Source organism: Aphis gossypii, chromosome X (genome assembly GCF_020184175.1).
Source record: "Aphis gossypii isolate Hap1 chromosome X, ASM2018417v2, whole genome shotgun sequence".
Lineage (NCBI taxonomy): Eukaryota > Metazoa > Arthropoda > Insecta > Hemiptera > Aphididae > Aphis > Aphis gossypii.
The window spans coordinates 31579026-31598441 of record NC_065533.1 but is presented as its reverse complement, the minus strand read 5'-3'; the positions used below and the strand labels follow the sequence as shown (position 1 = coordinate 31598441).

Genomic DNA, 19416 nt, shown 5'->3' with positions numbered 1-19416 from the left:
TATTATAATGCCTAGGTGATTAGGAGGAATCTATGAATAAATTATGGTTTTTAAATATTGTAACTTATTAATAAGTATATGAGATTTAATAATTATAATACACTCATTAGTCATTGACATATATAACATAAAATTCAACTTTCTATTTTATAGACTTAACTCATAAATTACTTCATGTGGCATAATTATAACAAAATTTAATATCCTAATACATATATATATATATATATATATATATATGTATAAGAATAGTCCTTTTTATATACCAAAATGTTTACAATATTGAACTTTTTAATGAATTTTTTTTCGCAAAATTGTTAAACTATAAAAATTTTAATATAATATATTATTGTATAAATAATTACATTTTAGTACATAACTGCGAAGGATAGTAATTTAATGTAAATTGTAATAATATTAAACATGTATCAAATACTTGTCTAACCTATAATAATAACGTCGTTTAGATAGTTTTAAATTATAACTATTATAAGCATACAGTATTTGAATTAAGTACCTAATAGGATTCTATAATAATAGGCGCAGTATTATTAGAGGAAATGCGTGTGTGTGTGTGTTGGAGGGAGCGAGGATAGATATTAACCAACAACTAAATCCTAATATCTATGTATAATATAATGTTATAATAACTATATATTAAAATTATATTATACCTTTAAATGCGAAAATAAGATAATTAGATTTGATTACACCAAAAAGTCGTTATGTTAAATAATTACGTTACTTTTTGTGTAGTCAAACTATAATACTTAGTTTTTGGAAACAAAATAATAAGTCCACAATTTAGTAACCAAGTGCATATTATATAAAATTCTTACAACTTCAATAGCTGATATAAAAATTGTGCTTCATTTTCCTATTTGATTATTTTAGTTTATTACTTATTTAGAATACAGAACTTAGAGCTATACCTAGAAAAGATAAAATGCTCACAGAAAGGTGTTATGTGTGTGAATTTAATTTTGAAGAGAATGATATTCTACTTTTTGACTAGTCAATAAAATTAAAAGCAGGAGCAGTTCCATCTATAATTCCAAACTTCCTATTTTATTTAAGTAAATAAAGATAAATTATCAAGGAGACTGGCAGAGGCGTTCTCAGGATTTTTATATGGAGGGGGTTGAAAGAAATGGTTACATGATAAGCCATTAGGGTAACCAAAAGTAGACAAAATGATTATCATCAATATTTAAGAAAATAAAGAACCTTGGGGGGGGATCTACCCCCATATCCCCCCCGTAAGAACGCCCATGGAGACTGGGTACAATTGTAACGATTGTCATGAAATGATTTATTTCAATTAGGATTCTAACTTTTTTTATCTGATTATATTTTTAATCTGTTGCATAACATGTTCCCATTATATATCTATGAGTATTATTGATCTTTCATTTTTAAAAATTGTTGAGTAAATGAGCATAAAAAAAAAACTAAATGTAACAATTGTACCCACAGTAAGGGTACAATTCTAACAGGGCCAGGTACAAATGTAACACATGATTTTTTTTAAAATCATTTATATTTTATTTTATTGTTTAAACCTTTTTAAAAATAAAATAATAAAAACACATCAGACTGATATCATAATATGAATAACAATATTAGAACATTTTTTAACAAATAAAATAATAAAAATACTAAGATCCTACAATCACAATATTATAAACAGTACCTACCTATGTACTATTGTACTACCTATAGGTGGGTAATTAATTATAATTAAGAGAAAAAACATAAATTTAATTTAATCATCAGTCTCACAGTCGTCAGATACATAGAAAGCTTTACAATTTTGTGAGGTACAAGCTTCATGTGACCATAATGTACATCTTTGGCATTGAATCCACGGTTCTCCGCTCTTACTTTCTGAAATTTTGAATACAATACAGCACAAACTATTCATGAAACATCCTTATCCTCTTCATTATTATTTTTATCAACTGAAGTCTTCTTAATTTTTTGTTCTTTTAATTCTTTAGTTTTTTGTTTTTTATTTATAGTTTCAATATTGAATAATTTCTTTTTAGCATTTCTGTTGAAAATTTTGGTAGTAGTAGTTGTGCTTTGGGATAAGGTCTAACCATATCAGGAGAAATATTACTGAAATTAAGTATCTCTGTATTAATGTTACATGGTTCTATGTTGGTACAGGTATTAGGTACCGTAAAACCGGGTGAATAATAAAAAATATTTAAAACAACTTATTAATTCCATATACATATGCACGCCTGTCGTCCAAAACGGCTTACATCACTGCAGGATGTTGTTACGTTGTTCGTAATGCCGTTGTTATACACAGTTCCTGTCTAGTAGTATAAGGTCTATGCATATCATTATTATTAATTAACTGTAAGTTAGGCTAACTTATTATACTAATATTATAAAGTTAATATTCTACCACAGCGTACTAAATGACAGCAATGTAAGTAGCATATTCCTATAAATATATGTTTTTGTTAAAAAAAAAATGTCACAACTGCAAATGTTGTTTCTATTTTGCACGTGAATAACGTAAAAATGTATGTTTTACAATTTCAATTTTGTGCTGTTAGATTTATTATTAGAATGAATTCACTTATTATTAACCTTAACAATAATAACATTATATGTGTACTCTCATCGGATTTTTACAATACATAAATCTTTAAGCAATTTGAAAAAAATTTTAAATTTTAAACTCATAACTTGCTCAAAATTTAAAAAATACTAATGAGAAAACACAAATATTCTCATCTTTAAATTTGGTAATAGGTCAATTTAGTATTTAATATATTTTAACCAATAACACAAAATTGGAACTATGAACTGTAATTTGTGGTAAGTTACCAATAATTTTGAAATTTTTCATTAGTATTAACATATTTTTAATAAAATTACCCTATTTGAGTATTTTTATGAATGAAATTTAATAGACAAGCAAGGAGCAGCTTGAACAGCAGAGAATGCAATTTTTCTGATTACATCACTATCTGTAAATCCAAATATACCTTTTACTTTATTGAATGTAACAACTCTTTTGAATTCTTAGTACATTACCATAAAAAGATGGACATTGACTTAAATCATTTAATGAAATTTAATCATTTATAATAATTATTAACACACGGATTTAATTATTATTTAATTCTATTTTTTTCATAGTTGTTTATGTTAACTTTCTTGGAGTCATGAATTCTTTGACATCGTCATCTGTAATTTTACTTCTTTTTGTTTGGTGTTCCTTCACAATTTTTGAAATAGATTCAATCAATATTTTTTTTAATTCTCCAGTCAACATATTTCCAGAAGTATAAGCCTATTAACATATTAAAATATTATGTTTATTTATAATGAAATTATAACAGTTTAGATTCATTCATTATGTTTATTACTTTTTCAATTTTAATTAATTCTTCATCGCTTTCTAAAAAATATTTCAAATACTGATATGATATATCTACATTACAATCACCACCTTTTTCGCGGTGCATTTCAACTGTTTCTCGACCTCCAGAAAATGCATATTTGTTTATCTGTAACAAAATTAAATTAAAATAATGATAGTATAATAAAAACTGAAATCTTTCAAAAAACCAAACTAACTTTATTTTTTATTTCTTTAGGAGTGTCTTTCAAATAGATAGATGAATTCAAATCACTTGCCGACATTTTAGTGTCAGCACCTTGTAAAGATGGTAAAAACGATGAATGTATTAAAGCAGGTTTTAAGTATCCAAGCTTAGGCGCAACATCTCTTGTCATTCGAAAATATGGATCCTGTTGAAAAATATTTTTATCAAACAAATAACAATTAGTATTATAATTAAATTAAATGTAATTTTTACTTGATCAATAGCACATGGAACCAAACAAGGAACTTTTTCATTTCCAAATATAAATGGAAATGTCGAAGACAAGCAAGGAGCAGCTTGAACAGCAGGGAATGCAATTTTCCCAATTACATCACTATCTCCAAATCCAAATATACCTTTTACTTGATTGAATGTAACACTTTTTTGAATTCTTAGTACATTACCATAAAAAGATGGACATTCACTAAAATCATTTCATATTATTACTAGTTTTTATTTTTATCAGACCAAAATATACTAATGCATTTAGTCTTAAATATTTCTAGTACCCCATGAACTGTAAATTTGAAAATATAAAAGTGTTCTTTTTGTCAAATCCGCATGCTATTATATCTTTAGCATTTTCAACAGACAATGCCTTTGCTTCATCTAATTTTAAATCTTTCCACAAGAATTTTTCATCATCAGTTAACTGTATAATAAGAGGAACATTAAAAACATCTTGTAACCATCTGAAAACAATAAAATATTAAAAACTGTTTTGTTCCAAGAGAATTTAAAATTTTATAAATAAAATCTCACTTTGTAAATATAAATGGAACCAAATGTCCAATATGTAGAGAACTTGAAGAAGGTCCTCTTCCTGTATATAAATAAAAAGGTTTTCCTTGTTCGTATAAGTTTAAAATACTGTGTAAATCTCGATGTGAAAAAAATATTTCTCTCTTTAAGAAATGGTGAACTGGTTTTTTAGTAGCAGCCTCAATCCGCATTAATAATTCGTCATCAATTTTACTACTACCAAATCTTCCTAAAAAAAAAAAATTAAGGATTATTTGCAATTTAAATTACATGTTTATATTAATATACTAAATATTCTTAGTATTCATTATAATATTATGTATACAAATTTAAATAATTATGAAAATAAATGTACTTATTTATTTACACATTTGTGAGAAATAAAAGATACATTTAAAAAAAAAAAAATTAATTAGTCATTTAGTAAATTCACTTATAACTTTTTTATATTTGTATTAAATGAATATATTAGCTTTCAGTAGGTTAGCTTAAACTTAATTTATATATAAACTCACAATAAATATGTTAAGTATTTCATGCTAAAGAAAATTTACTTTTTGGACATAAAAAAATAATTGTACAAATGTATTGGACTAGTTATATACGAAATAAAAATACGAATAAAAAAACTAGTTATATAACTATATGCCATATGTTATATGCTTAAAAGAATGTTTAATTTTTTAATTGAATCATTATTTAATTACTTCCTAAGAAATAATAAAATACATAATTATTTTGAAGAAGTCTTTTATTGTCATAATAGTTATATAATTGATAAAAATCGTATTTATTTGTTATTATATGAAAACAAAAATAAATAAATAGGTAGAATTACTAATAATTAATAATTTAATAAAAATAATAAAAAAAAATATTTAATAAGACATTAATATATTAAAGTTTAAACAGAGTATACGTCAAATGTAACTTATATTTATGATGTTAATTTTAATTTATATTATTATAAGATAATTAAAAATCCATGGATCAAAATGATACAGTAATATCTACTCCTAATAAATAAAAGAACAAACTTTTTTAAAATAGTGTAAGCTATAAAATCAAGATATTATTTAAATAAGAGACTAATGTAATGTTAAGTATTATATCAAATAATAAAACATAAATATTAATCTATAATACTCGTATAATACTTAAATACAAACACAAAAATAAAGTCTTAGTATCTATATATATAAAAAAAAAAAAATTATACTATATACCTGGTAATTATATAATATTGGTTATTAAAAACATATTTATAATACTGTGCATATTAATTAGGTACTATGTTTGGCCAGCTTAAATATAGCTATAAATTACTCCAAAAGTAAACCAATAAAAAACTAAATAGATTTACTTGGACTGAAAAATAATATCTATAATAATAGTATCTATTAGTAACACACAAAATTATTATATTCATTAAAATATAAAATATAATAATACATTATTACTAAAAGAACTATACAATACCATAATAATACTACCTATACTCACAATTTATCATTATTATTATTTGAAATTGGTTTCTTATAAGTACCTTTCATATTTTCATAATTGATAATTTTAATAAAAATATATATACTACTAGCTAATCCCACACAACATTGGCTCATATATATATATATATATATATATATATTCATATGACTTTATTAACATTAAAAAAACTATTGGCCCATGATAAATTGAATAATGCTAGTAGAATTACACTGTTTTATACTCCATTCAATGAAAATTATACATGTTTTTAACAATAATTTGAGTAGTTTTGACAAAACACAATAATACAAGTCTACAATTAAATACAATTATAATGACTATAACAGTTGTGTGCAGTTTTTTAAAAAAAAAAAATCTGATCAAGATATAGGTAGTTTTCCATTTCATACTCAGGGCATCAGCGGTTTTGGTTATGCAATGGCTGATTAGTCAGGATATTACTTAATTTTATATAATTATATAAATTCAAATATATTGTTTAGATTATAAAATTTAAAATACTAATTTTTAAAAAATAATTATGTAAATTAATTGCATTTAATTTTTACCTAAAAATAATGTATTTATAAGCATACATATACATAGTATAACGTCAGATAGGCAAGGTTCCTGCCGAGTTGTAGGATTTCTAACGTTTGATAACAACTACAGCTGCTGTATGGTTTAATAATTTGATTTAATTATATGTTCTACTAATTTTTGTAATTAATATAAAAAAATTGACGACCAGTCACTCATAAATCATTCAGGCCCACCGAGATTTCTCAGTTGCACGCCGGCCCAATCCAGTCCTGTAGGACAATCACAGATAAAATAAGTATTCAATTTAAATTATATTTTAGGCGATGGGTTTAGGAAATAACTAATACAATTTTTAGACACTTTTGACTAAAAGTGAGTATATCAATGTTGAGGGCAATGACTAAATTAATAAAAAAGTAAAACGTATAATAAATGTAAAGCGATAGAGGCACTGACCCATATGCCAACTTGCGATAAAAATCCATAAAATATTGGAAAAATACAATTTGTTATTGGGAAAGAAAAGTATAAAACAACAATATTGCTTACTGATGAGTTTGTTATAGTCGATTCCTGTTTTGTTTTTTGAACTAACATTCCACGGGTCTACCACATCGTCTTCGATGTTGTCTTCTTTAGATTGCAATGACAAGTTTTCTAGGGTCGAAGCCATTTTCAAACGTAAGTGAAATGTACTTAGTAGGAAATCATTAACCGCTATTCTAAACACAAAATGTTTGGTTATGCACTATAATATAGATAACAGGAATGTAAGCAGTTATCAGTTTCTACTATAACCGACGTGGATCCCGTGGAGGCATGGCCAAAAAATATTTTTTATTTATTTAGCCATGCGTGGAGGTGCGTCACGGTTATAACACTTATAACTAATAATCATTGATATTTAACATGAAAAAGGTGGGAAAGAGTCGCCAAGTGGCTACCACTTTGCTGTACGATACTAGGTGTCAAGTGAGTCTGTAATGGGTGTGTTAAATTTGAATTCAATGATAAATCATTGTACACGAAAAACGATTTTGAACGGAAACAGTTAGTCCAGACTACAATTATTAATATCACTGGAGGTATATTTATTTTTCGGTACTTGTTTGTTATCGACCTGCCATAAATAAAACAAACAATTTAATAAATAAATTATATATAATATTATTAATAATAAAATTAAAGAAAAATAAATATAATACATATAATATAGGTATATTTTATCATTATTAGAATGGCCAGAACCTAACCTAACCTATCTTAAAGATAGTTTCAAATGTATATTGTTCCTGACAGGAGTTCTCCACATAAATTCTGCCTAATACGATTCCAGAAAATTTCTTTTCATTCCACGAAGCTTTTTATTTATCCATTTAGCAGAACCTCGCAACCTTTCGATGTTTTGAGTGTATAGTTCTATAGTGTAGGTATAGTGTATACCATTGTATTAGCCGTTAGGTTCAACAAAATTATAACTATGTAGGTATGGTTAACAGTATTAAATTGGAATCCAGCTTTGCAAATTTGCAAAAAGCCGTCATTTGAATTTTATATCTTAAAAAGTTGCATATTTAAATAAAAAATAACTATCTTAGTTATAATATTGATTACTAATACCTAATAGTAAAATTATTCCTTATTATAGATAACTGAGAAATATACTAAAATAGGTATACCTATCTACTTAGTAGTCGATAAAATAAATCGATAGACCCACGTAACGCTTTTTGTATAAAATTATTTATCACTGAATTCTAACATGCATTAACTATTTAAACTTCTAAGACGTATTTGATAAGGCACTTAAAAATAGATATCTATTTGAATACTTTTGATCAACTACACTTTTTTATACTAAACAAAGTCAGTAGTTCATATAATATAGGTACAATGCCACATATGCCAAAAGTATTTGTCGTCTTCAGTTTCCTTGAAAAGACACACACAGTTACTTAAAGAAAAAAGAACATAAATGTGAAATTTGCTCTATTAAATATTACCAAGCTAGTGATTTAAAGTACCACAAAAAAACTAAACACCAACAATTAGAGAAGGTAAAATGCGCCGTTTGTGAAAACATATGTATTCAACTGATAAACTAATGAAAGCCCATCATAATGCCGTACATCTGAATTTGAAGAACTTCAAATGTGAATATTGTGATGAAAAATTTGGTACTTCACTTTGTCTCTTTAGACACAAAAAAAAGATAATGTATTACTGAATTATAAAAAATATAATTATTTTATTTAAGTTTTTGTCAATTCATAAATTAAATTTTAAAAGCATTATAATATAATATTATATTGAAATTTAATTAGAAAAAAAGACAAAAGACAATAATTTAATATTTTTTTTTCAGGTACACACACATCCCTAAATTCAAAGGTACAGGAAAAAGAAACATCTGATGAATCAGGAGAAACTGTAACACATAATTTGAGCTACGGATACAGGTATACATACAAATTAATTAAAACAATTTTAGTATAAAATTTAAGGTGATTATGATTTATTTCCATGTACTTTTCCTTAGCATTACTTTAGTTACAGAAACAAATGAAAATATAAGATGCTTCTATAACAGTAAAAATAAAAGATTCACAAACAGAAAAAATGACGTAAAAAATGTGGCTACTATACTAGTTATTTTGTTTGTGTCCTAATTATTATAATTTACATTTATTGTACCTGTAATTTTTCTGTATTTTTGGGCCATCGCCCCTTGAATGTGTTAATTATGTTAAATTACTATACCTATTATTGTTGTGTGCTGTACTAAATAAGGAATTTTTATTCCGTAAATGTTATTAATTTGTTTATTACAAATACAAATAATATAATATAATATAATATATTATATAAAAAAAAAATATTTTTTTGGTATACGTTAAAAATAAATTAGAAAAACATCACTGGGTGACGGGTGTAGACTCTTCATCGCACCCGTATTCAATGATGGGTCGTGTAGCGATTGACTACAAAATAGCAAGGGATTTAAAACTATTTCCCCTTGCATTTTGGATGCATACAATTAGCATATTGTGGTGGTGGGGTAGAGTTGTCCAAAAAATAATACTTGATGCAGGATTACCGCGTGTAAAATACTACGTTTAGCTACCACTACAAGTCCGATTCATTTACCAGGCGACTTAAAATGCTTGGGTATGTCATTTGGAGTCATTTGATATCATTTTCAAAGCTGTAGTACAAAATTTAGATTTTAAAGAAAATTGTTTAATATTTTTTAAAAATTTAAAATATTGCCCCAAGTTGGTTTGGGTTTATTATAAAATAAATTTTTTTTAAGAAAAACATGAATGTCCCATGTTGTCAATATTCGGTATAACATGGGGTTAGCAGAAAAATTTCAAAAAACATAGAAGGAATAATTTGCATGGTTCAAATGCAACAGAAATTAATAAATCAAACCTTTACTAAAACAAAATGTTATATTGAAAATACTTCTAGATCAATTAATCTTAAAGTTATTTACAATAGAATTTCATAACTGCCCCAAGTTTTGAAGCTGGGAGATACCTTCACCTCCTTTGAGGAATTTGAAGAAAGTTATATAGTCTACAAAAATTCTAATTTTGTAGACTATTTTACAAAAGACCGCAAAACACTAAATTCAATTAACGCTAAATTCCCTAATGGTAGGATGAGCACCGTGTCTAAAGAGTTAAAATATTATTACATTAAAATTTGCTGCATACATGGTGGCACATATAAAAAAAAAATCATTTTAGTTCTGGCGCTGGTTCTTTGAAACCTGTAAAAAAAAAATCCGGTTTCTACTAAAACTTGGGTTTACGTTACCGACAAAGACATGAAGGAAAGAAATGTTATCAGGTAATTTCCCAATGCTGCACTAACAACATGTTTATTTCATACATTACGCACATTCAATCGAGAAATTATATGCGAAAAACGAAATAATAATATAAAACAAATTTTTCAAAATTTAACTTACTGTAAGACACAATCAGATTATGATTTTATATATCACCATCTTCAAGCTATGGCACCTGAACCTGTAATGGAATATTATAATAAGAATTGGCATGGTATACGCAATGAATGGGTGATGGGTATGACATTTAACACGAGAAATTGTATGAATAAAACCAATAACAGGTTGGAGAGTTTTAATGGAAAATTAAAATCAGATATATCTACCTTTTCCACACTAGAGGGCTTTGTAGAAAAACTATTCATTGTTTTGGATTGTGTGCGATTGGAAAGGGACAAAAATGTTATACAATTAGTCCAAAAAAAGCGAACTCAAACAAATTTTACACCAGAGCTATAATTATAAAATTATAAGGATAAGAACTGACTACATACTATATGTTATGTGACAATTGGTATTCGTACAGCCGATTAACATTTGTGATTTATTATATTGTTTACTATATTATTAAAATTATAAGCGTAAGTAACTTACTACAAAAAAAGGTATTATTATGTGACTATCAGTATTCATACAGCCAATTAATATTTATAATTACATTTTTATATATACCGGTGGTGTTAATAATTATCATTGTTATTCATTGTTAACCTACATGTAAAATATTAGCGTTCAAATTTTAATTTCTCCAATTTATGTTTACAAATAATAATTAATTGTGTTGGTATGTTATTTGTATTTAGATATATTAGTTTCAGTACGAATTGTTATTTTGAAGAACATTGTATTACATTTTAAAACCTTATCTATAAAAATTGAAGATCTTAGTATTAACATTCTACTAAAGCAATTTTTGCTTTATAGTTTTCGTTGATTTTGGATTTTGTAATACAATTTTAACTTCAAATTCATTATAAAAAAAAAATGTCCTTATTTATTTTAATAAATTTTTCTTAATTACTTACTAGTAAGAAACAAATTACCAACAAGACATCCAATTGTAAGCATTTCTATCGATGATCAGTTTGTAATACAATTCTATGTACCTACCACCTTAAGTTGGTATGGATTTTAATAAATTATTGATCATTGAGCATGTCACATATCTAATGTCTATATACTCATTATGAAAATTAAAATTAATAATCTAATTTGTGACGATAGAAAATTATTGCTGTGATTAAATATCAATAATTTCTCCTAGATATGAACCTTCCATATGTAGTGATATAAACCAGCGATTCTCAAACCCTGCTCCGCGGAGCCCTGAATTAAGTATCTACATATATTATTTACAGTTAAATTGTTTACAAGTTACATTAATATTGTATAAAGTTTGTATATAAGCAATTTATTGGTCAATGATTGTTTAAGTCAGTGGTTCCCAAACTTTTTCCTATCGCGGTACATTATTATTAGTTTTTATAAGTCACGGCACACTTTGGATAAATATTATCTACTTATCGAATAATATCGTTATTAGGTAATAATATAAAAAAAAGTTCAAGTTGTCGCGGCACACCTTTCAAATTTCACGGCACACCCTTTGGGAAACACTGGTTTAAGTTGTAAAATTGGTATTTCAAGTTCTTGGGACTCCGTGAATTTTTTTTAACATATCAAGAGCTCCACGAAAAAAATGTTTGAAAATCGCTGATTTAAACGATTCTGATTCGTCGCTGAATGCTATAGAAAACTGGGATGGTCAAGGAAAAGACCAAAATGCAATTCTAAATAATAAAACATCAAATTGCAAATATTTTTAACTGTAAAATTATAAATGCACAAAAAAGAATCAAGCCAGGACGAAACCACAACAGAATCTATAAAGCAAATCCACGAAACTTCTAAACCACAAAAAATCCTTAATTTCATAACACTAAAGTTATTTCATAATTTAAAAATACACACAATAAGTTAGAAAACTACATAAAAGCAAAAATAACCTAGATAAGTTATTGAAAATATTAGTATTGCAGAAACAGAAGACACATTGAATGAAAGTTGGGATTCTTTGTTTCCAGATAATCCACTTGAATGTAATCGAATTTGTTGAATTATCCAAATATCTGTGGTGTGCCATTCACGATGTTCGCATCTGGCTCACCCGATCCGGTCAGCAGATAGTCTCGGCCAAAATGTCCAGATACGCTGCTTCTAAAATAAGGAAAATTCCGGTTGGAAGGACTATGTGTAGGATCCGCCTCAGGACTGTTCTCCCGGAGAGATGCTTCAGGTACCAGCAATTTGGCCATAACGCCAGGGCCTGCAGTGATCTAGAGAGGTCAGGGGCTTGCTGGAGGTGCGGCAAGACCGGTCATCCCATGAAAGATTGTACTACGTCTGAGGACAATTGTTTGGCCTGCGATCTAGCGGGTCTTCCGAAGGTGTCACACAAGCCGGGGTCCGGAGGGTGTGTGGCGAGAAAGCACGCGTCCGTCCTCAAGCACCAACACGATGATTAACTTTCTGCAAGTGAACCATAACGGATGTTGGGCGGCAGAGCAGCTCCTGGCCCAGACCGCCATAGACACAGATGCGGACGTCCTCATCTTGAGCGAACCCTTCGCTAAATGCGGACGGGAAGACAGACGGGCCTTCAGCCTGGACAGGAGAGCTGCAGTAGGAATCCCCTTCCGTTCCGGGTGCGCTTTCTCAGATAAGGGCTCGGGCACGGGTTTTGCCTGGACGCGCATAACCGGCATAACAGTCTACAGCTGCTACTGGAGACCTGGGTCGACCCTGGCGGAATTCTCTTCATTTTTGGACAACCTCGCGAATAGTAACAGATTGGTCGGAGGTGACAGGGTCATAGGGTATGGAGATTTCAACGCTTGGAATGTGGAGGGGGGGTAGTTGACTTTTGTATTTGCTCACACTCTAAAAGAAAAAAGGAAAACACGATTAAAATATTATATTTAGTACAAATAGTACAATATTTATGTCAATTAATGTTCTGTGTAATAACTAGGTATAATAGCTTGTCCAGAATCTATGGAGTTCGGACAAATATTGTATAAATAAATTCATTATTTGACTACTCACTAATGACGAAATTTCTTTATTCATTTATATTAATTATCTTAATTCTATAGTGATACAGAGTACTACAAAGCACACCACCTGTCAAAAGATCACGCCAAATTCCTCGCCGGCTTCGCACCCAAATGGCGAGGAACGGTAACATTACAAGCACGCGTAGGCAAAGGCGTGTTCCTTACGGACTAACAGCCACCACGCAAACTTCAAGTGACATGCCTGAAACGTGCGACATCCACAGCGCGCCACTTTCCCAACACTACCACTAACAAATTATAATATATCATTTTATTGGTATATATATATTTTGTATTTTTTATCTTATTGTTATTTTTTTACTATGTAATCATGTATTATCTGATCCACCACACACAGTCGAGCAGTTCGTAGCCAACGCCATGGACCACAGGAGGAGCGAGAACAGTCCCCTACAACAAGCTACAGAACTGCTGGAACATAGCCAGCAGTACTGCTCGCAGCTAGCGCCGAAACGCTCCCAGCGACGACGGCAGCACGGGTGCGCTGGATGCCCTTGCAACAGCTACGCCGGGACCCGATACTGTGAGCTTCCTACTCCCGCGGGTGGGACGACCGCACGGCGGTATTCCACCTAGCGACAGACGTGCCACCACCAGACACACACCGGTCCCGGAGCCCGAGACGGCACGTACCACCAGCGGGTATGCCGCGACCGACCGCGATTCCCCCGTCCACGCGCCACCTCTACCATTGATGGCAACACCGGTCCCACGACCGCCAATCGTCCAGCTTACGCCACCAATAGTGGAAATGAGAACGCGGACTACAACAACGATAAACTTTTCTTCCCAACGTCGAGTGTTTTTTTTATTGTTCTCATACCACACCGTCCTCATCCCCCTTTCTGACGCCATGACATCACCAGGTGCGCGTCAGGTCGTAGGACAATCAGCAGTATAATTGTTAAAATGTTGAGTTAAATAAAAAATACTAGGCACTATTTTTTTATATTTTGGCTGATATACAACAGAAAAGGCCGGACGTATCGGCACGGAGAAAGTATGAATGTAAATGTGACATATATTTCACAGGTTTCCACAATTGAAATACTTAGGTGTCCTCTTAACTCGGGACAATGAGTTAAAAGTAAAGATTTCAAAAAGGATACAACTGTCCAACAACTGCTATTTCGGTTTGGGAACCCTGCTCAAATCTAGATCAGTATCTCTAAATTTAAAAATAAAAATATATATGACATTAATACGTCCTGTCATTCTAAATGGGTCAGAAACATGGGCTTCAAGAAAGGTAGAGGAAATAAGATTGGGCACCTTTGAAAGAAGTCTTAAGATGAATCTATGGATCTTGTTTCGACACGGGAACCAAAGAATGGAGAATTCGAACCAATAAGGAAGTATATAACTTGTTCCAAAAACCAAGTATTTCAAGGAAAGTCGCAAAAAGAAGACTAATGTGGGCAGGTCACGCTTGGAGGAAAAAAGACTCTATGATAAACACAGTAATTAAAGAGGATCTGAAAGGAAAAAGGACCACTATATAAGCAGACCACGTCTCAGATGGGAAGACTGTGTGAAGAGAGAAGTAGACCCAAAAGCAAGCTGGAGAGAAATAGCTGAAAACAGAATAAGGTGGAGGGAAATTTGTTTTACGGGATGGTCTTAAAGGCCGGAACCCCCCCCCCCCCCCCCAAAAAAAAATACAACATAGTGAAGTATTATATAACAGCCATACACTTTACCTACCTAGGTAAGATTAAATTTCATTATCGACAATATCGAATAAATTAGAACTAATGAGTTATGGAAATGTAAATTTAAGTTTACTGAATGATTTCTTAGTTTTGTTAACAAATGTTTTTTTAGCTGTGGCACTCGTGAGGTGAGTTTGTGTAACACAATATATAGTCGAAATGTTTTTATGAGTAGTTATTCTCGCTATACATCAACATATCTTTACACTAAAGACAATACCACGTTAGGTTACATAAAATGAGTTTTTGGTATCAAAATATTTGTAATCGCCTTGCACACAAATTTATTTTCTGTACAATAACCTAAAATAAATTATTTTCCCTTGCATACGGAGTCCTTTTATTACACCAGGTATTTATTACATTCGAATTTATAAATACAATATATAGTTCCTATTTAAATTACAAACAAGTTATTTTGTAAAAACTATCAAATTCATTAAATAAAATCACTTCTTTAATACTGATTCCGATACGTGGTATTGCAAAATAAAAATAAAAATTAGATTTGCAGTTACCTGTTGTTGTACCTCCCTTATAATAAAGTAAAAAATATATTTTTTTAAATTATTATTAAATTATTTTACTATACTTAATAATGTTAATAATTAGTGACTGTTTTTTTATTTTAAATAATATACCTAACTATAAAACATAACATCAAAATTAAGAATTAAAGAATTAGTTAATTCTGCAGTTACAGTTGGCAATATTGAAAGTTTAAAAAACCCTCAGCCTATTAGTTTTGAAGATTTGATTAATTCTGCTGAAGTTGTATTTGAAGATAATTACATACCTTTAGAAGTAACTACTGTAAAAAATAATGAAAATATTGAAAACCAGAGTTCTGAAAATACATTATTATTAGAAAGTGAACTAATTAGTCTTAATGATTTAGAGATTAATATCAATGAACTTTTTACTAATGATTTTTCTGGTGTTCAAGAAGATAGTATTTTACATAATTGTGCAGAAATTAATTCCAATTCATCTAATATTAAAAGAAAACGAAATGTGTACTCAGAGAGTACTAAATAGAAAAGAGAAACAAATAAAAAATTAAGAATAAAAGGAGAGGCACATATAGGGTTTAATCGTGTAGGAAATGTTGTACAACAAGATATATCTAGATCTGAACGTTCTTTATTGGATACTTGCTCATCTAATGTTTGCTTAAAATCCAAAAATCGATTTTGTAGTACTTTTACTGAGGAACAAAGACAAAATATTTTTGATAATTTTTGGAACGCTTCGGGGGAAGAAAAAGAAACATTTGTATTAGAAACATATTAGAAACAATTTTGGTAATAGAGGTTAAAAGAAAAACTACTGTAGAAAATACAAGATCTAAAACTTATAATTATCACCTTAGGTATAAAGATAGTCTCCCCATTCAAGTTTATAGACGTGCAAGCAATGTATAATTTATACACAGAAAAATGTATTTTAAATAAATTAGCTCCATTTAGTAAAGCTTTTTTTGTCAAGTTTAAAAAAGAAAATAAGTTCTCAATATTTAAACCTAGAAAAGACAAATGTGATATGTGTGCTTTGTATAAAGTTGGCCAAGTCTCAGAAAATAAAATTGCTTTACATACATAGCTCATAAAGATCGTGCTCGAGCTGAAAAAGAATTAGATAAATAACTTGCCAAAGAAAATAGGGCTCATGTATTTACAATAGACATGCAAGCAGTGAAATTATGCCCTTATCTTCAAGCTAGTGCTTTATATTATAGCATGAAATTGAAAGTTCACAACTTAACTATATACAATATTGGTAACGCTGAATGCCACAACTGTTGATGGTATGAGACTGAGGGAAACCTAGAAGCATCTGTTTCCACCACAATACTCATAAAACATCTTGAGAAGGTTTGCCTTGACAAAAAACCAATAGTTGTCTATACAGATGGGTGTTGATACCAAAATAGAAATGTGGTACTTTCTAGCGGTTTATTAAAATACTCAATAAAATATAAGGTCAATGTACAACAGAAATATCTAATAAAGGGATATACACAAATGGAACTGGACAGCATTCATAGTTTAGTTGAAAGAAGTTGTAAAGAAAAAGACATATTTTTATCCACAGACTATGTGAGATATACTCTCAATGCAAGAAAGTATCCAACTCCATTCAATTCTCAATTTCTCACACATACAGTTTTTAATGATTATAAAAATAACCTTATTTATAATTCCATTAGGTCTGGGAAGACAATAGAGTATCCTGTGTGCAAGGATATAAGAGGACTTTATAATCCTTCAGGAATTATATATTATAAACTAACATTTGATGATCGTTGAGCTGAGTTACCCCAACGGACAACAAGAAAAAAGGCTGTCTTTACTGAAGAAGTATTACAGCCATTGTACACAGGATCACTAAAACTTACTAAAACTAAATGGAATGATTTACAAAAGTTGAAAAAAGGTTTGCCAGTGGATGTGCATCCTTTTTATGATACATTGGCACATTGCCATATGAATCTACTTTCAAAGAACGAAAACAGAAAATGTGATTTCAGTTAATCTATAATATTTTGTATATTTTAATAACATAAGAATAACAAGACTGTTAATTGTTAAAATCAAATACTTAAATACTATTGTTTTTTTTTTTTTATATAGTTTCTAAGTTTTTAAAAAGAAGAAAACTACTATTTTATTTTTATTATTTTACTAAATCTTCTAACATTGTTATTAAGTTATGATGATATTTTTAATTTAAAACAGTAAGACTGTCTAATGTTAAAATTCTTAAAAATGTTTAATTATTAGAACTATTAAGTGTTAACTGTTATGTTTTAGATACCAAATAATTTGGCAACTAGTGTGCAATAAAAATAAATCTATTTTAAATAAAAGTAAGCAAGAAGCTACACAATAATATGTTGATTTGTATGAACGTTTATTTGATTTATCTCTATTATTAAAATGAGTATAAACATAAATAAATAATATTGTATTATTTATTTAATATACTAGGTACCTACTATATTATTAAGTATTTTTATAAATTTCAACCATGTTAAAGCACTGCTGAATAACACGTATCTCACAAAAACTTTAGTAAATACCATGTAACTACACTAAATTTTAAACAGCAACCAAATTTAAAGAATTTTATTAAAAATAATGTTGAATAATCATAACTTATACTAAAACTTGATAAAAATATGAGATGTATAATATTTGTTAATATTTATTCAGTTTTTTCACTCTCCTGAGCAATTTGCAAAGTGTAGATACGTGGTATTGTCATTAGTATAACGAATTTGATACTAGAAAATTTAGTTGGTGAGTGGGTAGGTGCGTATGAAACTTACTCCTTGAGTTTTGAAAACTCAAGTAGTCACTAGTACACACATCATCATATATTATATATATACCTAGCATTAAATTATTGTCTGTTCGTTTTACATCCTAATATTTGTAATTTTAGTTATTTATGTAACTTTCTTTTAGTTATTATGTATACTACATAATGTAATCGGGCACGTCCCATATTCAATAATAAATATATAAATAATCTATCATATTAAATAATATATATATATTACGTATAATCTAACTGAGGGTTACCGATCGGGCGTGGTGGTGGTCCTGGATCCTCTTCTGATCTTGTCACTCCTCGACTTCAGGGAATGGCAGTGGATGACCGATAGTGTATCGCGGCAGTCGAGGAGTGACAAGATCGGACCTCGAAAATTGCTACATCGAAAAACACCGTTAATTTCCACAGTATTCGATAATACTGAAAAAAATACATGCACGAAAATTTCAAAATGACCAGTATCCAGATTATTTAATAAACAAAAGGATTGGGAAATAATGAATATAATAATCCAACCATCCCAAACCACGATTTTAAATATAGACACTATTTAAGATTTTTATGGTGCGCCTAAAAACCCTTCTACTTCAATATAGACTTACTTACAAACAAATTACAAAAGGATTCCTGATCAGAACAAAATAAATATCCGCCGAAGAAGTGCCTACAAAGAAACTCATCTGATTACAAAAGTGTTGCGGCTTTTGCTATATCCGACTCTAAGGAAGACAAAGAAAACGTCATCTATCACGAACATGTTGTAGAATGAGAACCTGTCACTATTAAGGAGAGCTCAAACGTCATTTCTACCGAACCTGTTATTGAGCTAGAACCAGTGACTAATAAGGAAAACTCAAACATCAATTCTGTAGCACCTATTGTTAAAAAAAAATAATAACAATAAAAAGTAAGTTGCCCAGTTTTATGGTGCTGTTATTGCACTT

The 19416-nt window shown here is 29.2% G+C and overlaps 1 protein-coding gene and 1 long non-coding RNA gene across 3 annotated transcripts; both read right to left on the bottom strand.

Annotated features, from left to right (window-relative positions):
- Positions 1–1729: 1729 nt before the first annotated feature.
- On the bottom strand, positions 1730–2892 carry LOC126552132 (uncharacterized). The gene is made up of 2 exons (XR_007605975.1): positions 2184–2892; positions 1730–2121 (listed from the first exon to the last, which is right to left on the bottom strand). It is a non-coding gene; the product is annotated as an uncharacterized LOC126552132 (long non-coding RNA).
- Positions 2893–3073: 181 nt separating this feature from the next.
- Positions 3074–7187, bottom strand: LOC114124607 (tryptophan--tRNA ligase, cytoplasmic-like). Of its 2 annotated transcripts, XM_027987905.2 has the most exons (8): positions 6975–7121; positions 6452–6694; positions 4395–4623; positions 4142–4324; positions 3846–4056; positions 3604–3777; positions 3393–3533; positions 3074–3316 (listed from the first exon to the last, which is right to left on the bottom strand). In XM_027987905.2, exons 2-8 carry the CDS (start codon positions 6474–6476, stop codon positions 3167–3169), a joined length of 1113 nt encoding a protein of 370 aa, XP_027843706.1. In that variant the 5' UTR covers positions 6477–6694; positions 6975–7121; the 3' UTR covers positions 3074–3166. The 2 variants fall into 2 exon arrangements, with proteins under 2 accessions (XP_027843706.1, XP_027843705.1); XM_027987904.2 differs by lacking the exon at positions 6452–6694 and having other exon boundaries at positions 6975–7187.
- Positions 7188–19416: the final 12229 nt, after the last annotated feature.

Bases quoted from the DNA above. Each gene is read 5' to 3' on its own strand.
- LOC114124607 (XM_027987904.2), bottom strand. From the start codon at position 7,098: ATGGCTTCGACCCTAGAAAACTTGTCATTGCAATCTAAAGAAGACAAC. The intron at 3,534-3,603 runs GTTAGTTTGGTT...ATTTTGTTACAG, and splicing joins CTAAAGAAATAAAAAATAAA to ATAAACAAATATGCATTTTC. The intron at 3,317-3,392 runs GTAATAAACATA...ATATGTTAATAG, and splicing joins AATTAATTAAAATTGAAAAA to GCTTATACTTCTGGAAATAT.